General features: G+C 49.9%; 1 protein-coding gene across 2 annotated transcripts; it reads right to left on the bottom strand.

Annotated features, from left to right (window-relative positions):
* Positions 1-1,430: 1,430 nt before the first annotated feature.
* On the bottom strand, positions 1,431-27,368 carry FBXO25 (F-box protein 25). Of its 2 annotated transcripts, none has more exons than XM_049774519.1 (13): positions 27,290-27,368; positions 26,445-26,557; positions 25,699-25,838; positions 22,292-22,429; positions 18,512-18,615; positions 17,089-17,138; positions 14,347-14,439; positions 11,732-11,825; positions 9,476-9,660; positions 6,568-6,750; positions 4,555-4,698; positions 2,535-2,561; positions 1,431-2,096 (listed from the first exon to the last, which is right to left on the bottom strand). In XM_049774519.1, the coding sequence occupies exons 4-13, from the start codon at positions 22,420-22,422 to the stop codon at positions 2,007-2,009; spliced, it is 1,101 nt and encodes a 366-aa protein (XP_049630476.1). In that variant the 5' UTR covers positions 22,423-22,429; positions 25,699-25,838; positions 26,445-26,557; positions 27,290-27,368; the 3' UTR covers positions 1,431-2,006. The 2 variants fall into 2 exon arrangements, with proteins under 2 accessions (XP_049630476.1, XP_049630477.1); XM_049774520.1 differs by having other exon boundaries at positions 22,292-22,437; positions 25,708-25,838.

Genomic DNA, 27,368 nt, shown 5'->3' with positions numbered 1-27,368 from the left:
GCAGACCCACACACCAGTCCCTCGGTGACCCGCCAAGTGTCTTGTTTAAAAAGTTCTGGGCTGCCAAAGGCACCTGCTTTGCATGTGGTGGCTATGGCATGGCTCTGCTTTGGTCCCTGAGCACCACCGAGGGCGGAGGCGGGCATGGTGCCCAGACCCGGGACTCTCCCCACTTGAACAGAGGGCATCTCGGAGCAGCCTTTGCTCATCGGAGTGGAGAACATGGAGCTGCTTCACAGCAGGAGAGAATCAGTTAACACAGGACAAAGTGTAACCTCCAGGAGTTAATTTTTTAAGAGAAATTAATATGAAAAAGAGCAACACCACAAAAGTTAAATAGGCAAAGAATGTACATTAGGTATCCACAAGCCAGACATATAGATTTGCACCTCGAGAGATTACACCTGGAGAGGACACTCAGCCCACCCACCCCGCATAGAAGGGCCCCAGTAATGGGACGGTCCCACTCGGGTGTGGTCCTCAAAAGCACCCACCCTCATGCATGGCCTGGAATGGCCTGTCATAGTGTCACACTTCCTGGCTCCCTTCTGCTTGAATCAAAGGCTGGTCACAGAATTTCTCCTGTGAACAGTGTAGGTCAGAACTCCAGGTGCTGGGACCCACTGCTCTTCCGCATGGCACCACAGAACCCCAAGAACCTCAGGTTCCAGGCCAGCACTGCGGGGAGAAGGTGGAGGGAAGCGTGCAGGGTGTGTCGGCTGAGGGAGAGTTGCTGCCACAGCCCTGTGCCTGGAGGGAAAAGACCTTGGAATGTTCAGCAGCGGATCAGATCCTGGGCTGTTAGTGGCAACGCAGTGCAGCGCCAGACCATGAAAGGACGGGGTCTTTATTTTAGACAAAGGTGCATGCTTTCGTACATGTGGGTGAAAACAGGAGGGTGCAGGAATGGTGGCTGGGTCCAGCAGTGCCTGGCATACCCCTTTTTTTCCAAGTGCTTTCTAAACCGGATGTGCATGGCCTGAAAAGTGAGCCAGTCTTTTTTTTTTTTTTGGTTTTTGGGCCACACCCGTTTGACGCTCAGGGGTTACTCCTGGCTATGTGCTCAGAAATCGCCCCTGGCTTGGGGGGACCATATGGGACGCCGGGGGATCGAACCATGGTCCTTCCTTGGCTAGCGCTTGCAAGGCAGACACCTTACCTCCAGCGCCACCTACCCGGCCCCTTTTTTTTTTTTTGGTTTTTGGGCCACACCCTGTGACGCTCAGGGGTTACTCCTGGCTATGTGCTCAGAAGTTGCTCCTGGCTTCTTGGGGGACCATATGGGACGCCGGGGGATCGAACCGCGGTCCGTCCTAGGCTAGCGCAGGCAAGGCAGGCACCTTACCTCCAGCGCCACCGCCCGGCCCCTTCAGTCTTTTAAAGACTGAAATCAATCCCATCCAGGTCAAGGGAGCGCTGATGAAATGGAATCAGTAGACAAACATTTTTATTACTATAAAGTTCAGGCTCCAGTGGGCATCCCAATGTACTTGGGGGCTTTGGTCCCGTGGTCCACAGTAGGCCTGCGGCCACCCAGATGGCCAGAGGGCAGGATTCCTGTCCTCAGTGTCTGAGTGCTGGTGCCGCTCCACTGTCCATCCGAGTCAGCTGCCTTAACAGCCCAGCCATGAAACACCAGCACAGCCATGCACATGCCCCTGCCTCCACTGGACACAAGCAGCGCAGCTCAAATACATCTTAAGAAAAATAAATAGTCTTCACAATAATCTTACGAGGATCGGTCATTTGCCCTCGACCCCGAAACCCCCACTGGGCACTGAGTTGGTCCCTAAACATTCGTGTCAGCTGGGCAGAGCCTGAGGCTTGAAGCTCCCTGCGCTGGACTGGAAGGGGTCTGCTGAAGTCCCCCCTTTTGGGCGAGGACCAACAGCTTCCCACCCTGGTGCAGGGGAACAGGGTCCTGCTCGTGGGGTTCCATCCAGGAGACCTAGGCTGCCGCATGCCCACCAGTCAGCAGCCACTGTTCAGGAGGTGGGGGAGGCGCCTCAGAACTTGAAGAGATCAATGAAATGCTGAGGAGACACAGGTGTGAGGCAGCTGTCAGGGTCTGCAGCTGTGCAGGGGTGCCCCGAGTCCTGTGGGGAGGAGGAGAAGGTCATGAGAGCCACAATTCTGGCCTTGGGGTCCCATTGCTGTAGTGTATGGGGAGAGGCTGATGAGAATATTGAAAGGCACTTCTGCACGGGGAAACGGGGACTCTCGGATGAGTTGGGCTCCCTCTCCCGTGTGTGTGTGGCCTCTTGCCCATCCACTGAACCCTCAACTCCAGCATGGTGCCACCCCACACCCACCCTCGCCTGTGCTCTTGGGACACCTGGAGCTGCAGCTCAGAGCAAAGGAGGCTGGAGAGAGAGGCTCTGTGTGAGAAGAATGAGAGCCTTCAGTGCCAGGGCAAGGGCTTTGGGGTGGGAGTGTCTAGTGGGGCTCAAGTGCAGGACCCAGTAGGGGAGTTGGCGCGGGGAGAAGGGCTGCACATCTGCATGGGGCTAAGGTTCAGTCCCGCACGCAAGTACCTTCAACAACAAAGCAAGGCGGCAGTCCTTAGAGGCGGCGGAGAAAGAGCCAGGAGTGCGTGAGGGAGAGAAAAGGAGACCAGGATTAGAAAGAGGCAGGCTACGAAAATCCGGCTGTTAGGCAGGGAGGGAGTCCAGGCAGGGAACCCAGCGGAGGGGGCATGCCCGCCCAGCCAAGCACCCAAAGACCCGCCAGCTGCTCGCCGCCCAGGCACTCCAGCACCTGTCCACCAGCACCTGTGAGCTACAGCTCTGGCGCACGGCAGGACCCACGTCCCGCTCAGCTGCGGTGACACAGGTCCATGCCGGTGCTCAGCCCTCCTGACTCCTGGCCTCATCTAGCCTCTCCCCTGCTTCCTCTGTGGCTGCTCCGTGCTCGGACTTTCATCTTAGGGCTCTGCTTGCCCTGCCCACTGCCTCCTATGAGAGCTGGGGAGCCTAGCGGTCAGCACCTGCCCCAGAGCAGCTCACGAACAAGACCAGGGCCACTGTGCCTGGCATAGACATTGGGCAGCTGCTTAACTATTGCCAGTGACCACAGAGGCAGATGTGGACATCAGTCTTGGGTCCCAGTCCTGATTTGGTTTTGTTAGCCCCCTCCCATCCCCAATAGTACTTCGGTTCCTGGTCATACATAACCAATCGAGATGAGAGTTTCATGCTTGGGCCAGAACACATGATGTGAAGTGTTAAAGCCAGCCAGGGCCAGCCCAATGAGGTTCAGGGGGCCATGTGGCATGGGACTGGGACTCGGGTCCTGGCAGGGCTCGGGGTGCCGTGCGGCACAGGGCTGGAACTGCTGAGCTTTCTCACTGGCCCCAACTCATCATCCTCATTTCACAACCCACCAACAAACAAGGCCAGCACAGCAATCAGCTAGGAAGCCAGGAGGATAAAAGGGGTCGGGGCAGGGAGAATCTGCTGCCTCCTGGGGGTCTTGTGCAGGTCCCTGGGGTGGCCCACAGGGCAGTCGAGTGGGGACAGCAGGCAAGACCTTCCCTAAAGGCAAGAGGCCACTTCCTTTCACTGGAGACCTTTGGTAAAGAGAGGCGGAAGGGGAGGACCACCCCAGTAAGCACAACAGCCAGCCAGCCTCGGCAGACCTGTCATTTTTGACCCTAGCCAGCTGGGTTGAAGTCCCCTGCACCAGCCGTGTTCCCAAGGGTTTGATTCTGCATGACCTTGGTCAGCACAGAGATGGAAGTGCACAGCAAAGGGTGGCCTAGGAAACCTCTGAGCACAGCTCTGAGTGGGGCCTTTGCTGTGGCCCCTCTACCTGAGAGCACTGGCCTGCCGCCATCACAACAGTGGCTGAGCTGCATGGCTGGAACGACCGCTCAGAGAAAATCCGGCTCACCCAGGAATCTCAGGATTCAGGTGCCAGAGGTCAGCTTTGTTCCTGCGTGGACACGCGCAGCCTCCAAACTACAGCCAACTGCTCTAGGAAAGCAGGTCTTACTTGAGACTGCCGCAGGGCGTGTGGGCCATGGCCCTGCACGAGCTGTCACCTGTCACCGTTGCACCCCACACTGGAAGGACCTGAAAACACCCCATAAAGCAGCCACCTCTCCAACACTCTTTCACGTGACGCTACCCTGTCAAACAGTGTGACTACACCCTAGAAAGCAGCCCTCTTTGTATCTGGTACCTCTCCAACACTGTCACGAGTTTGCACCCAGGATGCACCCTGATGCCCCACCTGCCCCATCGAGCCACTCTACGCACACACAAGCTCTCTGTCATGCCTCTCCATTGCACAGGGAGAAACAGTTTCCCAAGAGAGGTGACCAAACCTTTCAGTCGAACATGTCTGCTTTCCGCCAGTCCTAATCTTGACTGCACATTTCCCCAAATTAACACCTGTTCCTGGGCCCCAATAATTAGTGGGACTGACATCATTTTTTCTTAGTACCAATGAAATTTCCCAGTTAAAGAAATCATTACACTCACAATATTGCTGAGTGGTTTATTGTACTCATTTCCTTCCAGCCTCCCATCCCTGAGAGGGTGCGTCCATTACCTTCCAGAAGAGAATGCTGCAGTGCTTGCAGAAGTGCAAGGTGTCTCCGTACTGCTCCCGGGTCGGGTAGCACTTCTGAAGGGCAAAGTACATGAGCTTCCACTCGATGTGGCCGGTTTCTGAAAGGATCAGGTGTCTGCAAAACTAGACAGATAAGACCATGACAAGAATTAGAAGACAATTTTCAAAGCATGGGATCAGGTGTCAGATTTTTGAAGAGGCAGCGTGTGCCATGAGGAAACATTGCCTTTCTGAGAAGTGAGACTTAGCAAGCTGTTCAACATTTGGAATTAAAAATTGGAACGAGGGGCTGGAGCAACAGCACAGAGCAGGGTATTTGACTTGTACATGGCCAACCCAGGCTTGATTCTGGGAATCCCATATGGTCCCCCAACCACCACGAGGAATGACCCGAGTACTGCTGGGTGTGGCCCCACCGAAAAAAGAACTAGAAGTCTAAGATGTGTTAAGTTTAAGTACTTCACTCACACCCTTAGCCAATGAGGGGTTGGTATCTAAAATATATAAAGAACTCTTACAATTCAATTTTTTCTTTTTTTTTTTTTTGGTTTTTGGGTCATACCCAGCAGTGCTCAGGGGTTACTTCTTTTTTTTTTTTTTTTTTTTTTTTGGTTTTCGGGCCACACCCGGTAACGCTCAGGGGTTACTCCTGGCTATGTGCTCAGAAGTTGCTCCTGGCTTGGGGGACCATATGGGACACCGGGGGATCGAACCGCGGTCCATCCAAGGCTAGCGCAGGCAAGGCAGGCACCTTACCTTTAGCGCCACCGCCCGGCCCCAGGGGTTACTTCTTGCTCTATGCTCAGAAATCGCTCCTGGCAGGCTCAGGGGAACGTATGGGATGCTGGGATTTGAACTGCCAATATTCTACATGCAAGGCAAACACCTTACCTCCATGCTATCTCCGGCCCCCAATTTTGTTTTTTGGTCACACCCGACAATGCTCAGGGGTTACTCCTGGCTCTGCACTCAGAAATCGCTCTTGGCAGGCTTGGGGGACCATATGGGATGTCAGGATTCGAACCACCATCTTTCTGCATGCAAGACAAAGGCCCTACCTCCACGCTATGTCTCTGGCCTCAAAAAGACATCTTTCTAAAGATGAACAAATGCCCTTTAAGGGGACTGGAGAGTACTGGGGTAAAGTGCCCAGAACTTAACATACCACAGTAGCAAAACCAAATGCCCAGGAGACATGTGAAGTGCCCAGATGATGACTGGGTTGAAAGTCAGATGATGGACAGGAGGTAGGGAGGGACTTCACCCATTGGGGGGACATGCACAGTGTGCAGACCCTCAGCTACTGAAACATGCTATCGGACCCAAGGTTCACCCAACATCCTGTGTCATGTTGAGGACTGTAGTCATGCGGTTCCCCAGAATGGGAAACTGGGGCTCAGCAGAGACAAGCTAACAGGGAAACCAGGCAGGGGAGGGGCTGGTAGAGAGGGAGGTGGAGGGTCTCGTGTGCCTACTGGAAAAGCGCCCAAAGCTGCCCTCTTAGGGCACCTGTTTTTCAGGCCTGGTCTCTGCCTGTTTCCGGGGAAGCTGGCACCTCCCCATCGGCCGTTCCCTCCATCTGCATTGGATCTGCTGCAGCCCTGCATGTTGGATGAGCGGGACCTCTGCAGCACAGCACAGCCTCCCCTTAACCCACAGCAGTCTGGTCAGTCCTGTGCTTGAATCCTGCTCGAAATCTGCTGCCACAAAGCCCCGCCTGGGAGTTCTGCAGAGGCTGTAGGCTGCCTGTTCCACATGCCCACGCACGCCCCATCTGCTCCTCGATCCCACATCCCATGTCCCTCCTGATGCCTGTTCACACGTCCAGGTGCAGTGTTTGGTTGCACCTCAGGGCAGTGAGAGTTCTGAAAGTGTGTGACCCGTGCGGGTAATGGGGGGGGGGGGCAGAGCAGGGCCTGTGGCTCTGAGGTCCTCCTATCTCCTGGTGTCCCCAAGGGTGTCCCCACTGCTACGGGCACCTGCTGGCCTCACCTGCTTCTCCGCAAAGTGGTACTGACACAGCTGCTTCCACAGCCGCCGGTCCTCGCTGAGCTCGGAGAGCGTGGGCGTCACCTGGCCCAAGGTGATAATGTCCCACCCGTCGGAAAACCGGTACAAGATGTTGTTGAGCGTGTGCAGGGGCAGGTCGCTGAGGGTCAGGCCAGTGTTCACCTGCTACACAGGGACAGCACAGCAGCGGTCAGTGGCTGCAGCCTGGGCTACGGGACACGAGAGCAGCGGTGAGAGCATCCAGCCCTTCAGTGTCACCTCCCCTCACAGTGTCCCCAATTACAGGCTCAACCCCCTTCAAGTGTGCGGACTCCCTCCATAGTGTCCCTGAGTACAGAGCCACCTCCCTTCACGGCGTCCCCAAGTATACGGTCAACTTCCTCCACCATGTCCCTGAATGCAGGGCATCCCTGTCCAGTGTCACCGAGTGCAGGGTCAACCCCTCCACAGCGAGCACTTGTGTGCTGGAATGGTACCGCATTGCAGCAGAGCAATGCAGACTAGAGTGGAGGAACCAGAGGCCCTTGGGGCTGCTCCGACAGCTGACCACGTCCCATGTCCCTCCCTGTCACCCTGCACATGCCCTCGACAGTTGCCTGAATCAGAGCTGGCTGGGTAGTGCAGGCATCCTGGGGCCTGCCTGACAGCAGTGACAGATGCGACCACACAAGCAGCTTAGAAAGAAGTTTGTGAAAGAGAGAGGAAGGAAGAAAAGAAGGAAGGAAGGAAGGAAGGAAGGAAGAAAGGAAGGAAGGAAGGAAGGAAGGAAGGAAGGAAGGAAGGAAGGAAGGAAGGAAGGAAAGAAATGAAGGAAGGGAGGGAGGGAGGGAAAGAAAGAAAGAAGAGAGAGAAAGAAAAGAAAAATAGCAAAGAAGAAAGAAAGAAGAAGGAAGGAAGGAAGGAAGGAAGGAAGGAAGGAAGGAAGGAAGGAAGGAAGGAAGGAAGGAAGGAAGGAAGGAAAATAGCAGCTTGTTTCCCTAAAACTCACAGGCCTGGTGTGGTCCCAGATACTGTCCACCGTGCAGGTGAGGACCTGACTCCACACGCCCAGCAGGTGGGGCAACTCACCTTGCACACACCACATGAGGGATCAGATCCCTAGCAGTCCCCGAGCCCCGCTGGTAGTGGTCCCTGAGCACAGAGCCAGAAGCAAGCCCTAAGCTCAGCTGAGTGTGACCCCCAAAACAAAACAAACAAACACAAACCCCAAAAGTGATGGCTTGACAATGCCAGAAGCTTCTCTTCCTCCCTACACCTGGAAATTCTGTGGGGGACACAAATGGGCCCACTTGCATCAGCCCAGTGTGGGCACACCCTTGGGTCACCGGTGTCAGCAGCCTGATGAGACCAAGGGACAGTGGGGCAGTGTGGCATTTCTAACCTCGACACACCAAGCTCATCCTTGCTTGGAAGTTTCAGCTGTTTGGCTTGGGAGAGTCCACCTCTCCTACTGTGCCAGTGGGTGTCATCACTGCTCCTGTACCCGTACCTTCAGGTGTCCACACACCCCAGGGTGCCCTGTACAGCAGCCCTGAACAGAGGCAGCCTGAGAGGCTGTTCCCGCAGGGTTCAGTTCCTCCCCAGAGACAAAGCAATTCTAAGGCCAGAGCAGGTGTCACACTGCGGTCCAGGTGGGGGTGTGCAACGCTCCATCACAGCTGTGCAACCACTCCCTCAGGGGAGCGCTGAGCTCGTCCTGATGTTGTGGGTCAGAACTGTAGTCAGGACCATAGGAGTCCACCCCCATGCCATGAAGGGCAATCTTGATAAAACATGGTCACTTCTGAAAGAAGCACCGCTGGAAGGACTTTTTTTTGAGGCGGAGGGGGTCGGCAATACACAGGGGTTACTGCTGGCAGGCTTGGGGGACCATACAGAAAACTGGGAACTGAACCACTGTCTGTCCTGGGTTGGCCGCATGCAAGGCAAATGCCTTACTGCTGTGCTATCTCTCCGCCCCCTCCTCCCCCCCGAAAGGATTCTTGATGTCCTGACAAAGGGAGGGTCAGGACCAGGGCTGCGGTTTGAACAGTCTGTACTTTCAAGGGACAACAATATACTAGCAACAAATGCTGGCAGAAAGTCTCTTTGCTCATCTTATATTAGCATTTTTCTCCATGAAGCTAGTTACCAAGATAAGCAAAAATATACCAAGAAGGGCCGGAGTGGTGGTGCAAGTGGTAGGGCATTTGCCTTGCACGCACTAATCGAGGACAGACCTGGGTTCGATCCCCAGCATCCCATATGGTCCCCCAAGCCAGGAGCGATTTTCAAGTGCATAGCCAGGAGTAACCCCTGAACATCACTGGATGTGGCTTAAAAACAAAGACCCCAGGGGTCAGCGAGGTGGCGCTAGAGGTAAGGTGTCTGCCTTGCAAGCGCTAGCCAAAGGAAAGGGCCACGGTTCGATCCCCCGGCGTCCCATATGGTCCCCCCAAGCCAGGGGCAATTTCTGAGCGCGTAGCCAGGAGTAACCCCTGAGCACCAAAAGGGTGTGGCCCGAAAAACCAAAAAACCAAAAAAAAAAAAAAAAAAAAAAAACAAAAAACAAAGACCCCCCCCCCACCAAATCCCAAGAATAGTATGGCTGCAACTCCTGCCCTCCCCAACAGTCTCATCTGACAAATACTGGAAATAAGCACAGAAACACACAGAACAAAACGACGCCAAGAAAACAATGCTCATGGAGTTATGGGGGCAACCTATATTGAGGTTGACAGTGGGGCTGACGGACCCCAATATCCTTATACACAGTTCCATGTAACAGGCCATCCCCAGTCTGCAATCACAATGGTGGGTCATTGGGACTGATCCACCTGGAAACAGTTCAACACTTGGAGGGGTGATGGGAAATCGATGCCATAAACAGATTTCTGGCCAGGACTCATACCTTGGTCATCTGGAGGTTCTGCAGCTGCTGCTGCCAAGAGAGGATGGTTTCCAGCCGGCAGATCCAAATGTTGATGTTTCCCACCAGCACAGACTTGCCTACCCCCCGGATGAGGATGCACAATGTGGAGCTCAGGTCCTGGAGGAGGTCTTTGATCAGGCGAGGGTTTTGGTGATCATCTAGAACTGAAATCGGGAGAAGCGAACAGTTCCCACCAGTGCCGAAAGGTGTTCTGATCCCCAGCATACATGCCCACCGAGAGGACAGACGGGAACATGGTGGCTGAGTGCAGTGGAGGCCTCGAGGCCCAACACTGGTGCCAAGGGGTGCTCCGGGTGGGTGGACGAGGTGTTGAGGGTGCTTGTGGCCCGCATGATCCACCCAGGAGGGCCCCCGAGCATTCAGATCAGGAACCAGGAGGCAAAGACAGGGGACGGTTCAAAGGGCCTCACAGGGAGAAGGGAAGCTTTGAAGGTGGCCAGTGGAAATGGCCATAAAGCAGTGGCCATGCTTGGTGTCCCTGTGGTACAGTAGCTGGGATAGACGGTGGGGGGGGGAACAGCACAGTGTATAAGTGCAGCACTACACACTGACAACCGTTCTCTCGGACTGCTGCAAGGGGCTCTTCAGCACCACTGCTGTGGAATCCAACAAAACAAGTAAATATGCTCAATTTAATACTGTGTATTTTCCTACAAAGTAAAAGCTAATACCTAATTTGCTGCTCCACAAAGTTGTATCTTTTTTTTTTTGGGTCACACCCGGCAGCGCTCAGTAGTTACTCCTGGCTCTAAGCTCAGAAATCGCTCCTGGCAGGCTCGGGGACCATATGCGATGCCGGGATTTGAACCACCATCCTCTGCATGCAGGGCAAACGCCTTACCTCCATGCTATCTCTCTGTCCCTGATCTTTTTTTTTTTTTTTTTGGTTTTTGGGCCACACCCGGCGGTGCTCAGGGGTTACTCCTGGCTGTCTGCTCAGAAATAGCTCCTGGCAGGCACAGGGGTCCATATGGGACACCGGGATTCGAACCAACCACCTTTGGTCCTGGATCGGCTGCTTGCAAGGCAAACACCGCTGTGCTATCTCTCAGGGCCCTGTCCCTGATCTTTTTTTTTTTTTATTTCTGGGCCACACCCAGTGGCGCTCATGTGTTACTCCTGACTCTACACTCAGAAATCACTCCTGGTAGCATTGGGGGACCATATGGGATGTCAGGGATAGAACCTGGGTCCGTTGCGGGTCGGCTGCATGCAAGGCAAACGCCTTACCACTGTGCTATCACTCCAGTCCAATAATTTATATATATATTTTTTGGTTTTTGGGCCACACCTGGCGGTGCTCAGGTGTTACTCCTGGCTGTCTGCTCAGAAATAGCTCCTGGCAGGCACGGGGGACCATATGGGACACCGGGATTTGAACCAACCACCTTTGGTCCTGGATCGGCTGCTTGCAAGGCAAACGCCGCTGTGCTATCTCTCCGGGCCCAATAATTTATATTTTGACATATGTTAAGTGTAAGATGCATTAAAAATTTGTTAAATTTAGTATAAGTTAATGGTGTGAAAATTTTAAGTTTCATGTATTAACCACTAGCTGATGTAGACAAACGTTACTTTATTTGGGGGTGGTGTGTCATACCCAGCAGCACTCTGGAGTTACTCCTGGCTCTACGCTCAGAAATTGCGCCCGGCAGGGCCGTATGGGATGCCAGGAATCAAACCACACTGTTCTTCTGCATGCAAGGCAAAAGCCCTACCTCCGTGCTGTCTGGCCCACATTACTTTAGAAAGAAAACTCCAACATTGTAAATCAGTGTGCATAAGAGGAAAGAAGTAAAAGAAAAAAACTGCATGGCATTCTTGGGGACAGAGGCAAACTGGGGACACTAGTGAAGGTGTTGGTGTTGAAACACTACACACCTGAAACTGAATCACACACATAACTTTGTAACTTTGTAATCCACAGTTATTCAATGAAATAATCTTAAAGAAGAAAACTGTAGGCTAATTTGATAGCATTACTAACTAAATCATAACCTGGCCAGTTTTGATCCATTCTTTAAGTAATACATGCGTCTAGAATGGCCAACAGTGAAAGGTAAGCATCTTCTGAACACTCAGGGATAGGTTTTTCAACAGCTGACAGCGGCAGAGGCTGTGGCGTGGGCTCAGGACCACACCAGACTGCACATGGCCAGAACACACAGGATTGTGCACTAGATTTCCAATGACCAAAACTCGGCCTCATCTTACCCTTCTGAACAATCTTATCCAAGATGTTGAAGTAATTCTTCTGAGCCACGCCACTCAGTGACGTCAGCTGGGATTTTGCGATTAGCTGCAGCAACTGAAAAGATGAGAAAAGCTAAACATGTATGCTTCCCGGGAAAAATACACCGCCGGCACCAGAGACACCCTGAAGGTGAGTCCTGTGGCCTGTCCGCCCCCGTCCCACACCTCGCCTAGGACCCACCTCCACCTAGTCTGTCCATGCTGTTCTCTCAGGGTCCCTGTTACCTGTCTCTGTCTCATCTGGAGACTTCGTTCTTTTTTTCGTTTGTCTGCTTTTTGGGGCCACACCTGGTGATGCTCAGGGGTTACTCCTGGCTATGCGCTCAGAAATTACTCCTGGCTTGGGGGGACCAGAGGATCAAACCGCAGTCCATCCTAGGTTAGCGCTTGCAAGGCAGATGCCTTACCTCTAACACCACCGCTCCGGCCTCTGGAGACTTCATTCTCAAAGAGCTGAGCTCCACTGCTGTCCTGTGGCTCTGACCCCATTCTGTCCCTTCAAGACTCACAGATGTGTCTCTGGCTTTCTCACCTCCATCCTTCTGTCGCTTCCCTGCCTTCTCAGGCTGCTTCAGGCAGATTCTCCTGCCACCTGTCACTCTGGGTCCCCAGGTCCGGCGTGGCAGGCAGACCTGCTGCTTTGCACCACTCCTATGTGACTCCGTATCCTGAGGTCTTCCTGTGCTAAGCTCCAGTGCTGAGCATGTCCCTCCACTCAGCAAGCTTGTCTGCCCATCTACATGTTCAGAGCTGGGTTCAGGCAGGAGAACCCCCAAGACTGCTGGTCCTCTGTCCTGGCCTCCCACCTGACACCGTATGTCACCCACATCCTGCCAGAGACACCTCCTCCTCTCCTGTCCTGCTCCTGCCCAGTCACTAACAAGTGGAAAACACACTTCAGATCCTGAATCACATTTGCCTCTTTGTTCACTGACAATGGATCCTTCAGCCTCCCAGCTGAGCTGGCCCTTCCTGCCAATCCTACTGAACGAAGCAAACGCTAGTTGTTATGTGCAGACCCACGTACGAGGTAGGGCCTGAGATAACTCTCAATGTGGCGACTCCAGGACAATCCTCAGAAGAAACCTTCACTGCAATCTCCTTGGGCTTTCCTCAGGGTATCTTGCGTGTAGATGCCGAGGAAACGAGCCTCGAAGGCACCCTCAGACCTGCCACCTGAGGTGGACTAGCAATGCCGGGGCTAGTCAGATTCGTGACTTATTCTGAAATCACTTCCTTGTTTGATAGTAGTCACCATGAGCAGCGGTGTTCTTCCTGCGCCAGTCTAGAGCCCATTTAAGAATTCTGGCCCAGAAAGACAGCGGTGGTAGCAGGGGACCGGGTCACCAGACCCTTGACGGAACCTGGCCCCTGGCCACTCCCGTCCTCAGACATTCCCTGCTCAGCAATGTGGAGGTACGAAGGACAGATCAGAGGCCACCTTTCCAACATTGTCAGCCCTGCTCCCCCTGTGGAGAGGACCTTGAAGTCAGTATTCTGTCGTGTGGATCTCAATGCTCTTTCCCTCTCCTCTCCCCTGGCCGATCACTGGACACTCTCAGGCCCCACAGGGGATCTGCAGGAGAGCTCAGGGACCCACAGTGGGAGGCAGGGCACTCACTCGGACAGAGGAACCCATCTCACATGACCCGCACATGCCGAGGGTCTCTGGGGCGCTTCAGGATGGAGGGCCCTGGAGAAGCACCCGGATGTGAGGCGGCTTTTGCACGAACACCCTGTCAGGGGAACTCATGCCTAACACTGCCCCTGCCTCACCCCCAAATCCCGTTGAGTGAGTTCCATAACATTATATGCTCAGCGTGTACTCCTGTTGGGTCTTTGTGCCACATACCCAGCAGCGATGCTCAGGGCTTACTCCTGACTGGGGGGGTGCGTGTGTCTCTATGTGGTGCTGGGGACAGAACTTGGGTTGGCCTTGCATACAGGCCTGACCCACTGTAGTGCTCTTGTGGCAGAGGGCACAGTGTGCATAGCTGGCTAGAATCCAGACCTACCAAGGACAGGGGCAGGCTGGCCTAGGTCAAATGAGCACAGTCAGGCCCCAACTGTTCTTAACACTAAAACTACAAACAGTTGAACAGTGAAGGATAATGGTTATAGGCGAGTCTCGTTTTTTAAATCGCTAATTTTTTGGAACATGAATTTTACATAAGAGCTGGAATTACTAATTTTTTTCACATAAATTCTTAGGGCAAGTGTTAATCAATACTTCCTGAAATGTATGTAAGATAACTATATTTGCTGAAGTACTCTAGGGATAACTCAGCATTCACAAAAATGACCATCTCAGCGGACCTGCGGGAGTGAGCACAGCCACTGACTGACAGGAAGCATGGAGGCTGCAGGTGTTGGTTCAGACAGGCAGAGCGAAGACTAAAGGCTGAGGGGTTTCTGCTGGCACCAACAGCTCTCTCCTGGTCTCACCACCATCATTTCTGCACAGCACAGTCTCTTTGTGCAGCCGCCAACGCATCTGAGATCTTAAACATTTCACACTTGCAAGCTTCCAAACAGTTACTTAACAGTGGCATCCAAGAAGCTTTGAAAAGACTTACTTTGACCACATAATTGAACCTTCGGATGTCTTGAATTGCGCTCGAGAAATCTAAGCGATTAAAAGCTTCTCCCAGAGTGCAGTAGCCGTGTCGCTAGAAAGGACCCAGACAGTTAGAATTTGCAGAATCTGTTGATCAGCCACAAGGAACAGCTAAGACCCACGAGTCTGTGCAGAATTATTCTAATGCTGGTGGAGGGCATCTGCTATTATTTCAATTCACTCAATCTTGAGATGAGTGAGGAGCACTACATCAATGCGAATCATTGCGCAGAGCTCGGCTGCCACATATGAGCATTTCTATTCCACTGTAGAGAGAATGATGGACTAATGTGATTTTCCACTTCTTCTGCTGATACTCATCTGGGGGCAGGGCAAAACTAAGCCTAAAACCATCAAACAATGATGTGCCTAGTCCTAGGTCAAGAGTCTGGCCTGGGGCTCTCAGAAGATGCACTTCTCTGAGCAGCTCTGCTGAAATTTGGCTCCTCCAGAGGACCACAGGCCCCCTCACAAGGCAGGGTGTCCCAAGACCCAGATCACCAGGTTTTGGGGTCCCTGAAGACAATGTTCATGAAGTGAGCTTGGGAGAGGTGTCTCTGGAGAGCTTGCAGGCTGGAGTATGGATGTCTACAAAACCCAAACCCGAGTGTCAAAAAAAAGAAAAAGAAAGAAAAACCTAAGTACATGGTTTTTATTTTTTATTTTTTGGGGCCACACCTAGTGATGCTCAGGGATTACTCCTGGCTATGAACTCAGAAATCACCCCTGGCTTTGGGGGGGCCATATGGAATGCTGGAGATAGAATTGAGGTCCATCCTAGGTTAGCTGTGTGCAAGGCAAACAGCCTACTGCTGTGCTATCACTCTGGCCCCTAACTACATGTTTTCATAACCAAGAAAGGTTCATCCTGTGCCAGAAATTTTTCCTTTTTTCTTTTCTTTTTTTTTTTTTTTTGGTTTTTGGGCCACACCCGTTTGGTGCTCAGGGGTTACTCCTGGCTAGGCGCTCAGAAATCGCCCCTGGCTTGGGGGGACCATATGGGACGCCGGGGGATTGAACCGAGGTCCGTCCTACGCTAGCGCTTGCAAGGCAGACACCTTACCTCTAGCGCCACCTTCCCGGCCCCTCCTTTTTTCTACATTGAGCCTGTGCAGACATGTAAGGAGAGTTATGCAGTTACCACAAACTCCATCTTTCATGTCTGAAAAACACAGAATGCATTTCATAGAATGCAAGGGATACAGGCAGAGTGTGGGAACAGCCTAGAGATAGTTCCAACAGTTCCAACAGGAGGCCACAGGGGCAAGATGGAAATGCCCACTCTCAGATAAAAGTCTCCTGCAAGGCTACTTTGCTTCAATGCCCGGATGGTGTGTGCATGAGTCGCTGGAACACTCATTTCACACTTGACATTCACTTAGACTGTGTGCAGAGCACTTTCCTGGGTACTGTGGGAGTTAGTTAAGTATGGCCACTGCTGATATTTTCACCTTCTTTTCATTCTCAGTGAACAGAATTCTAATGTTGGTGAGTAGACATCTCTCTCACGACTTCTGGAATCTGAATCACAGAGCTAAGAGGCTTCATATACCAATTCTTTTTTTTTTTTGGTTTTTGGGCCACACCCTGTGACGCTCAGGGGTTACTCCTGGCTATGCACTCAGAAGTTGCTCCTGGCTTCTTGGGGGACCATATGGGACGCCAGGGGATCGAACCGCGGTCCGTCCTAGGCTAGCGCAGGCAAGGCAGGCACCTTACCTCCAGCGCCACCGCCCGGCCCTCATATACCAATTCTGAAGAGCTCAGGGGCTGCCCATAGAGGGACCTACGGGACCACAGACTGCAGGTGGCTACATGCAGCCAAGACACGGGTCCCAGTTGTGTCCTTGTTCCTCAGATCCATGCAATGTCCCTGCAGACTCACTGGCCTAAACTGGATCTGTTATGAACCGGGTGGTAACAGAGTAAATGAATTATTTAACAGACTTACATAAACTCAAACTTGGTGACCTCTGCAGAGCAGTCTTCTAATATTGTGAAAACCGGTATGCGAAAGGTCAGATCATTTCAAACCCACTTAACAATTTAACCATAACTAGATAGGTAAAGTAAGTTTTTTATCTCAGAATTTAGTTTGGCAACTTCTGGCAATCCAGGCCAGTTTGAGGACATCCATTATTAATACTCTGGAATGTAACAATAATATATACAAAACAACTGCTCCATGATTTATTTCCCAAACCTGCTGCAAAAGAATGTGAATACAGAGGAAACACAGAGCTGAAGGTGAACTGACAGTTTCTGGTTCATAAAATGCCTGAGACGTAGCAAAGGACAGAGTAGTGCTCAGATCACACCCCAGCCTCAAACCTCATACTAGTCTGCTATCTGACACATATTCGGCATTATGAGGAAAATGCACAAATGTGCTCCACACAAGGCTCCGCAAAGCCTGACTATGAGAGGTGGGGACACAAAGTCAGACTCAATCTAGAGTTCTGATTCATTCTAGGGCAAACACACAAACACAAACACACACACACACACACACACACACACACACACACACACTGTACCACATGCTTTCATCTGCTAGTGCAATACACACACACAGACTATACCATGTGCTTTCGTCGGTCGGAATGTGAGTCGCAAGTCTGCTATAGAGAAGCTACTTAGTGATATGACAACACTTAACAGAAATAATATAAAAGAGGGTTTCATGCATAAGAACACTTACTTCTCTTGTGCTTTCTTTATGGACGTAGATCCATTTTTCACGATAAAAACCTAGAATAAAAACAAACTTTGTTTTTAAATTCTAGAGAATCCTTTCAGAAGAAAGGACACAAAGGATTTCAACAGCTGTGTTGCTAATTCAGTGATCTGACTTCTCATACAGAGAGATGAGATACTTGCCAGTTGTAAACACAACTGCTGTTTTCTTAAGAGGTCTTCAAGTGAAAAACTTATGTGAAAAAACTTTCTTCACATAAAATATGAACTGAAGGCAAGGCCAAGTTCTAGTAACTGAGAATAAAATCTGCATCACTAATACCTGCAGAACATAACTTAAATGGCTATTACAAAACAATACATTTTATGGACCCTAGTAAAATGCCCTTTTCTTTGATGCCAGAGACAATGCAGTGGGTAGGGCACTTGTTTTGTAGCCAGCTTACACAGGTTTGACCCCTGGCACCTCACACGGTGTCCCTGAAGCCTACGAGGAATGATCCCTGAACGTAGAATCAGGAGTAATCTCTGAGGCTACTAAATGTGACCCTCCCACCAAAAAACTTCCTGTTTCTTTATTGCCTTTACATGGTCTTCATTTAAATAACTTTTGGGGGTACTTTGGGGCAACACCTGATAAGCTCAGAGCTTAATCCTGGTGCTGTGCTCAGGGATCACTCTCGGTAGACTGCATGTGGAGCTGGGGATTGAACCAGGTTGCATGTGAGGCAAATACTATCCAGCCCTTTCATATTTTTCTCGCAACTCAAAACCCCAAGCTTCAAGACCAATGATCATTTTATCCCCCACAAGACTCTGCTTTTTTTCTTTTTATTTATTTTGTTTTTTTGGGTCACACCTGGCAGAGCTCAGGGGTTACTCCTGGCTCTTCGCTCAGAAATTGCTCCTGGCAGGCTCGGGGGACCCTATGGGATGCCGGAATTCGAGCCACAGTCCTTCCTGGTGGCCATGTGAAAGGCAAATGCCCTACCACTGTGCTATCTCTCTGGCCCCAGGACCCTGCTTTTTCATTAGATAGAAGATGCTCCACACTTCTTAACATTGATTGGCTATGCCACCCTGCAAAGTGGTCCCATTGGCAGCATCCTGGTCCAGCTCCAACCACTTCTACAAACCTAAGTCAGAGGCAGGCCCCTCAGGTGTGAGATTACTGCTCAGTACCTGAACCTACAGCCATCCTCGGTCACTTGGACGCATGAAATGCTCTGAATGCTCCGTGTTTTTGGTTTGGTGTTAGCAGATCTTACTAAGATGGTGGTGCTGCGAGAAGTCTGACCACTAAGTTCGAGGACATGCTGAAATGCTATGACACCTGCCTTTCCCTCTTATCTCTGAACAGCTCTGCCAAAGCAACTGAGACAGAGTCAAGAAGAATGCCACAAAACTAACAACAAAAATGACCTTACACTGAGTATTTGTTTCATTTCTAAAATGATCCTTTTTTCTTTTTTTGGATGTATATTCATGCTCTTCATTATTGACTATTTCTTCATCTTCGTTACTGAAGATACTGAAATAAAACACATTTTTATTAAAACAGTTTATAGGGAGATCTATAGTTGGCTTTTATTTGGTCCCTCCAGAATCTAATTAAATTCTGAAAGTATCCAGTTAATTTTCAAAGCATCACAGCATGAGTTTAGTTAACGATCTACTTTTAGAACTCGAGATTTATTCTGGTTCTTTGGATAAAATTGTAGTAGAAAAACAGAACAGTAGAAAAGTTTTAATCTCCCAAGAATTTGGATATACTCAACCATGGACATTTCTAGCACCAAATACTTTACTAAAACAGATTATAAAGAAAACTACAAGTACTTTCAGAAAGAATTGAAGTCACAGTAGCAGAAGGCACTTAGCAGAAGTCAAATGAAACATTCATTCTTCCCATTTGGGTACATAATAAAAAGCTTTCCTTATTATTATTATTTTCCTTCCTAAACTTCCTTTTTTTCAAAATCAGAAAATAAAACCATAAGACAAAAATAACAACTTGAACACATTTCCCTGAAAAAACTTCTTGCTCAAAACCAACCTCTCAAAATTAAACACGCATACAGCCTTTACTCAGCACATGGCTGGTTAACCGAGCTGCAGGAAGTATTGTGCCTAAACATATGTGGGATGTGCTCGGAACCCAGCAGTGAGCGGCTTTTTCCTCCTCATCTGCTCTGACAAGAAAATGGTACAGGAGATCCTTCCCACTAAACGGCATTCACCTTTCATAAAACAGCGAAATTCACCAAGTGCATCTCTTTTTCACTGTCAGAGCAGTTGAACAGCACTGGCAATAGTGGTGAATCATCAAGGCGGCTGAAAGTGTATTTTGAAAGACAAACAGCTCAGCACGAAAAGGCAGGTGCTAAGGAACATCAGTCCCTGGAATCGGCTGAGCCGGGCTGTGCCTCACGTTGAAGCACAGAACTTAGATGCTTTTAAGTCGACTGACTTTCCTCAGTACAACCACATTCCTGTCAAAGGAGAAGTGAAGCAGTTTTCTGGAGGGAGTAATGGAAGGAGAAGAGGGAGCAGCAGCGCAGGGATGGAGGCCAGAGGTCTTGCACAAGTGTTCTCGGGGAGTGGGGGCAGCTTTTCTGGTTGTGGTTGCCCAGACCTCCCAGGCAGGCCCAGGACTGCACAAGCATCGGAGCTGGCTTCCCTCAAGTTAGGGTCCCTTCAGTTGGTTTTTCCAAAGTATTTGTTTGGCGTCTGGGCAATGCTCAGGGGTTACTCCTGGCTGTGAACTCAGCAATAATCACTCCTGGCAGGGCTTAGGAAACCATTTGAGATGCTGGGGATGGAAGCTGCATGCAAAACAAGTGCCCTACCTGCCGTACTATCACTCTGCCCTCAGCAAAGTATTTTAAACAGAGAAAAAGACACTTTTTCATTGACTGTTCTCAGATCATCAGGTAAAAAATACATACTAGGGGCAGAAGGGGCCGGGCGGTGGCGCTAGAGGTAAGGTGTCTGCCTTGCCTTCGCTAGCCTTGGATGGACCTTGGCTCGATCCCCCGGTGTCCCATATGGTCCCCCAAGCCAGGAGCGACTTCTGAGCGCATAGCCAGGAGTAACCCCTGAGCAGTACCAGGTGTGGCCCAAAAACAAAACAAAACAAAACAAAAACTAGGGGCAGAAGTGACAGCACAGTGGGTAGGGCATTTGCCTTGCATGTAGCTGACCTGGGTTCAATCTCTGGCATCCCATTTGGTCTGCCGAGAAACGCCAGGAGTAATTCCTGAGCCAAGGGCCAGGAGTAACCCTGAATGCCACCGGTTATGGCCCAGAAACCAAATCCAAACTACACCCAGGTACAAAAGCAAAAAAAAAAAAAGAAAGAAAATGAGCAAAAACAAACAAGAAAACCTCCCTAAAACTCATGCAAATTCCTTAGTGTAAAAATAGGGTATTTGATGCATCCCAGCTTTTATTTATTTATTCATTTTTGGTTTCCGGGTCACACCCAGCAGAGTTCAAGGGTTATTCCTGGCTCTATGCTCAGAAATTGCCCCTGGCAGGCTTGGGGGACCATATGGGATTCCAGGCTTCGAATCACTGTCCTTCTTCCTGCAAGGCAAATGCCCTACCTCCATGGTATCTCTCCGGCCCAAATCCCAGCTTTTAAAAGCTGACATCTGTAAGCCATTTACCATCCTAAAGCAGGGACTTAGGTCATTTTCATACCCAGTAGTGGATGTTGGGATTAAACGTAGATCCCTAATACTTCTAGACATGTTAAACCAGCTTTACTTAAGGAACTTTCTATAAAACTAGCAGTAACTTGCTGTAAATAACTTGCTAATAAAACTAGCAGTAAAAATAAACCTTCAAATACGTTATGTTAACACCTTAACATAAACATTAAACATGCAATCACTAGTCTTATTTTCAACTGTAAATGCACATTAAATATTATTTTATATATTTATGAAGAAAAATGACAGTATTAAGTCAATAAAAGTTATGCTCTCTTTGCTGTAATGCAACAACTAAAATTAATTTCTGCTTCTCATACGGCAAGCCAGTCTCCTGTCTAAAGTGGCAAAATTTCTTTTAGAAACCAGATGATCCATCATATGAAAACAGTTGATAATTATGCCAATGGAAAATAAAATATATGGTGAATCATTAAATAGACTCTGATTTGGGGCCTAAGCGATAGTACAACAGTAGTGCATTTGCCTTGTACACAGACAACCCGGGATGGACCCGGATTCAGTCCCTGGCATCCTAGATGGTCTCCTTAGCCTGCCAGGAGCGATTTCTGAATGTAGCGCCAGGAATAACCCAAGCGCTGCCAGATATGGCCCAAAACCAAAAACAAAACAAAACAAAAAAGTAGACTCTGGGGCCCGGAGAGATAGCACAGTGGCGTTTGCCTTGCAAGCGGCCGATCCAGGACCAAAGGTGGTTGGTTCGAATCCCGGCGTCCCATATGGTCCCCCATGCCTGCCAGGAGCTATTTCTGAGCAGACAGCCAGTAGTAACCCCTGAGCACCGCCGGGTGTGGCCCAAAAACCAAAAAAAAAAAAAAAAAAAAGTAGACTCTGATACATGAAGAAAAAGGGTGTGTGGAGAAAGGGCTTGCTCTCCCAAGGCTGAAGCACCCGGTGGCAGAGTCTGTGAGCTACGCAGCAAGACCAGGCTCTGCCTATGTCCACGCAACCTCTCGCCTCTGGACACTGGGCTCATGGAAGGGACTGGGTCCCAGCCTCCCACGGAGCAAGTGTTGGCAGAGAGGACCCCAAGGCTGGACCGGAAATGCAAACACAATTCACCACCTGGGACGTGCAAAGGAGGCTGCCCTCCTTCACTTGCATTCCTGTGATTGCAATCCTAGGACAGAATGTCATTCCACCCATGACCCCGACTCAGGTTTGGGAGAAAGAGAAAAACGCATTTCTGTGTACGTCTCTGTTAGTAAGGGAGGAACTCTGACATTGCCACCCAAACCATGACTTTTCACTTATCAGGCTCACAAGTGCAATGTGGAATGAAGAAAAATACAGGTTACCGTGAGGATTAAAAGCTTCCAGAGAGAGGTGGACCCTCGTAATCAACTGTGCTCAGTGTTTCAGTCGCAGCTGTCACACAGCCTTGAGTAGGTATTTCTCAGTCAGAGGACTTGGCTGCCTCAAGAACAGACAGGGCTACACACAAAATGCAGGGCACTGAGGGTCACTCACATGCTGTGGCCGATGTGCTGGCTGTTTTCACTCCCTAGTCCCTGGCCCCAGGACTCACATCGCTTCCAGCCATCTTCTGTTTTAATCCAACTCCATCCAGGAGATCTCCAGTCCTGACCCAAAAATGGCATTGTTCACCTAGAAAAGTTTGATTTTTGTTAAAAATGTATATGTGGTCATGAAATTTCCTATACATGGATGCACATGGAATCTATTATGCTGAGTGAAATAAGTCAGAGTCACACACACACACACACACACACACACACACACAGAAAAGTCTCACTCATCTATGGGTTTTTTTTTTTTTTTGGTTTTTGGGCCACACCCAGCGGTGCTCAGGGGTTACTCCTGGCTGTCTGCTCAGAAATAGCTCCTGGCAGGCACGGGGGACCATATGGGACACCGGGATTCGAACCAACCACCTTTGGTCCTGGATCGGCTGCTTGCAAGGCAAACGCCGCTTCATCTATGGGTTTTAAGAAAAATAAAAGAGGGCCCGGAGAGATAGCACAGTGGCGTTTGCCTTGCAAGCAGCCAATCCAGGACCAAATGTGGTTGGTTCGAATCTCGGTGTCCCATATGGTCCCTCGTGCCTGCCAGGAGCTATTTCTGAGCAGACAGCCAGGAGTCACCCCAGAGCACCGCCAGGTGTGGCCCAAAAACCAAAAAAAAAAAAAAAAAAAAAAAAAAGAAAAAAGAAAAAGAAAAGATATTATTGAAATAATTCCCCAGAGATGAGGGCCAGAAGGATCAGCTCACGATATGAATCTCACCACAAAGAATAGTGAGTGCAGTTAGAGAAATATAACTACACTGAGAACTATCATAATAATGTCAATGAGTGAGGGAAGTAGAAAGCCTATCTTGAAGACAGGCTTCGGGGAGGAAAGGATGATGGGAAAGTTGCACTGGTGAAAGGAGTTGTTCTTTTTACGACTGAAACCCAACTACAATCATGTCTGTAATCACGGTGTTTATAAATAAAGATATTATTTAAAAAAAAGAGTTGAATTAAAAAAATCCCACATATAATATATATATAAATATAAATATAAATATAAATAAAATTAACCAAAGTTCTTTTCAGGACTGAAGAGATAACAGAGGTGAGTAGGATGCCTGCTTTGCATGCAGACAACCTGGACTCAATCCCTGGCACTACAAACGGTCTCCTGAGCCTGCCAGGTGATGCTGGAGTAGACAGGAAGAAGCCCTGAGTACCGCCAGATGAGGCTCCAAACAAACCCAATGGTCTTTCACATATATTTTCTGCTTGCTTTGTAGAGTAGAATTGTTGCTACAACATCTGCTTAAAGAACCCAAGTGTTGGCTGTACTTTAGTGCAAAAGCAGTGGAGGTAAACGGGAGACCTGATCTAGGGCTCCCCCCCCCCCCCCCGAAGATACGGAGGAGTAAGGGAGTGAGAGAATAGGAGATAGAACTTAGAAGCAACATAAAGTGAACGATTCTGTCTAGCCACTGAAGCGGTTCAATGTGGTTGGAAGTTCACAGCACAAGAACCTATAGGAGTGGCTGATGGGAAGAATGAAGACAGAATAAAGATCAAGAGGAATCAGGCTATAACATGGGTGTGGATATCCCCTCCCCAAACTTCTTATTTATCCCACCTGAATGATAAGAACTGCCCACACATGGGCGGGTCAAGGAGTCTGCAAGGGGGAGAGGGGACAAAGAGGAGAGAGAAGTGTGGGAGAGGCAAATGGCAGAAGCGAGAATCAACAGCAAGATTCAACAGAGAGATTCCGTATCAGCAATTCAGCAACAGATTCAGCAGCAGTAGCATCAGCAAAGGGAGTTAGTCAGCCTGGAAGCCCATTAGGAAGCCTGGAAAAATCAGCTGAAAGGAAGACAGACCGAGAGAGCCAGGAGTAGAGAAGTAGCTGCAAGGAAAAGGCTGAGTATAAGAGGCCATGTGAGGAGGTGCACATGGCGGTAGGGACTATGAAATAAAGCTGGCTGACTCCTGGAACTTCATCTGACTGCTTTGGGAATCTCTCCGCCCTCACCCTGCAACCTTCAGACCTGCCAGACCGTTGGGGCTGTGGGAGCTGGGCCTAACTGAGAAAGGCCTCACCATCCCCCCCCCACAATAGGACTCATTAATTTATATTAAGACAATACATGGGCAAAGAGGGGCAAGTGATTAAATTTAGGCTGTACTAGAGAAAGGGTGGGAATGGAGCCTTGAAGGTGACTGTAGCCTAGTGACTACTGGTCTTTAGAAAATCAGAGAAATGGCTGCAACTAGAAGTCTAGGAATATTTGGGAGGTGGAATCAGCAGAGGTCCCTCCCATCCCTGTATGTAGCCAACCCAGGTTCAATCCCCAGCACCCCAGATGGTCACCCAAGTACCTCCAGAAGTTATTACTGAGTGCAGAAAAAAGAAGTAACCTCTGAGCATTGCCAAGTTTAGAATCCCCCCCCCCCCACCAAAAGAAATGCTGATATGAACTCTGAACATGTCTGTTAGGTCTGCTATGTATGTGGTGACAGGCAAATAATATGAAATAACAGGAATACAAAGATGAGAAGTCAGATATTATTACCTTTATAAATCTTACAATTTGGAGCTGGAGCAATAGTGCTTGCCTTGCATGCAGTAAACCCAGGTTTAATCCCTAGCACCTCACATGGTCTCCAATGTCTGCCAGGAGTAATGCCAACATGGGAGCAACGGGATAAAATAGCAGAGGGCACTTGCCTTGTACACGCCAAACAGGAATATGTTTCCCTGAGTCCCACCAGGAGTGATCCCAAGTGTAGAGTTAGGAGTAATCCCTGACCACTGCTGGGTGCAGTCCCCCACAAAAAACAACGCAATGCCACACTTAATGTCAGCCCCCCCCAACACTTCCTTGATTCCCCCTAACACAGCTTCTTTCTTGAGATCATGCCATCAGACCCTCTCTCATGAACTTCTTTAAGCTAGACATGCCACCAGACAATATTATGCACTTAATGCTGTATTCTCCAAGAGTATGGAATGTCTTGTTCAACTCCATATCCCAAATGATAACTGCCTGGCACACAATAAGATAAAAAAAAGAACACTGAATGGATGCAAGCAGAGATCCTTGTTCAAGAGAGCTGAAGAGCAGGATGGGGAAATCACCAGCATCAAACAGTCAGAGCCACAGGAATGAAGATCTGAAGAATAGAAAGGGAAGAGGGCGGAACCAAGGAAATTAGCCTGAGGAACACTGGCATTTGAGAGAGAAGTGGGTGAAGGCAAGCCAAGAGAGGAAACTGGAAAAGAAAAGGAAGTCAAAAGAAGACAGCTTTTGCCGAAGACTGACAGGGAGAAAATGTGATGCTGTCAGTACTCTAAGACTTAAAATGTAGACACTGCATTTAGCCACAGAAAGGCTGCTTGATAACTCACCAAAATTAGTATAGGTGGGGCGAGATATAGTTCAACAGGTCAAGTGGACACCAATCCCAGCACGGTAGGATCCCTGGAGCACTCTAGGAGGGAGCCACTGAGCAGAGTCTGGAGCAGCCTGGAGTGACACTGGATGTGATCTGAAAATAACGATGAAAAATGCACAATGTCTTATATTAATTGCATGTGAAATAAATTATTTTACTAATATGCCTAACTTAGGGTGACACAAGAGACCAGGATATTCCAATGCCAACTGCCAACTGTATTTATATTGATAAAACAGGTTATTAAATAGGCATTTACAGTGGCTTGGGAGAGTCTAATTTAGAAGGAAGTGAAAAGTCCTCCACAATATTCCTGGTCAGTTTCAACAACATATGAAATGTTCGATGGAAGTTATTTTTTGTGAGCCAAGAGGATCTTAGAATCTTGCTAAATTTATAGTCAAAACACTTTTTTCACAGGTTCATTTTGTTTTATGAATTCTTAGGAAGCATGTCTTAAATATGTATACATATATATGTATATATTGTTTTTTGGGCCACACCCGGCAGTGCTCAGGGGTTATTCCTGGCTCTGCTGAGAAATCACTCCAGGCAGGTTTGGAGGACCCTATGGGATGCCAGGATTAGAACCATTGTTGGTCCTGGGTTTACGCTTACAAGGCAAATGCCCTACTGCTGTGTTCTATCTACAGCCCCCATTTCTTAAATCTTCTAGAGTTGTCTTACGATAGTACTGACCCGAAAATACAACACTCCTACGCAGTTCGCTCAAAGAACTAAGGATGTCATCACACAATAGGCGTCTGATTTTCTATTTTCATAGACATTCAGATAGAAGCCAGAGAGCATGCCTAAAAGAGAAGGCAGGTGTGCAATAGAAAGATGATGCTCCAAAGCACATTTTATTTCATAGAAAACATAGCCAAGAAAGTAATATTTTTCTCTTTTTTGGGGGAGGCTCCCATTTGGCAAGAACCCTACCCAGTGTACCACGGCACTGGCCCAGAGAAGTACTGTTTTAGAAGCCCCCCCATCTGCAAAAGTGTCTCTCCATATAGTCACCCCAGCAGAAAGGCCTAATTCTGCGTCGAAAAAGAGAAAAGAAAGGGCTGTCAGGCTCTGTGGCTGCAAGGAGCCGCGCACAGGCCCGCGGTGTCTTTCAGTGGAGCATTTTGGGGCGCCAGGAAGCTCCTGGGGTGAAGGTCGGAGACGCTTTCGAGGAGAGAGAGAGATGTGCCTTGGAGCGTCGTCTCTCTCCCTCTCCCGAGGGTCCCGGGCTGGCGCCATTTCCGCGAGGGGCCCCCAGCAGGGCCGGGGTCGTCGTCCCCGCACGAGCCGAGGCCCGGCCGCCTGAAGGCGAACCCCGAACTCGAGAGGTGCCCAAGGGACGGCGCATCATGGCGCCGTCGGGGAGTCGAGTGGGGGGCGCGGAGTCGCGACGGGCCTGGGCCGGGCAGCGGGGAGGGGAGGGGGCCCGCCTGCCCGGGGTCGCCGCGAGGAGGGCGCCCGGGGCTCCGGGGTGCGGGGTGCGGGGTGCGGGCGCGACGCCCCTCTCCCTCCCTCCCGCCCGCCTCCCGCCCTACCTGGCCGGGACGCGCGGCCCACCTGAGACGCGGCTTATTGCCGGAAGTCGCCGCGCCCGCCGTGGCCCCGCCCCTCCCG

This window comes from Suncus etruscus, chromosome 6, assembly GCF_024139225.1.
Source record: "Suncus etruscus isolate mSunEtr1 chromosome 6, mSunEtr1.pri.cur, whole genome shotgun sequence".
Classification (NCBI taxonomy): Eukaryota; Metazoa; Chordata; class Mammalia; order Eulipotyphla; family Soricidae; genus Suncus; species Suncus etruscus.
Note: the sequence above shows the minus strand (reverse complement) of the source record. Positions and strands in the feature narration are given on the sequence as shown.

Excerpts from the sequence above, each read along its gene's own strand:
- FBXO25 (XM_049774519.1), bottom strand. The coding sequence starts at position 22,422 with ATGCCATTTTTGGGTCAGGACTGGAGATCTCCTGGATGGAGTTGGATT. Across the intron at positions 18,616-22,291 it reads CAGCACATCGGCCACAGCAT|TATCTTCAGTAACGAAGATG; the intron begins GTGAGTGACCCT and ends GTTTTATTTCAG. Across the intron at positions 14,440-17,088 it reads ATAAAGAAAGCACAAGAGAA|CGACACGGCTACTGCACTCT; the intron begins GTAAGTGTTCTT and ends GGTCCTTTCTAG.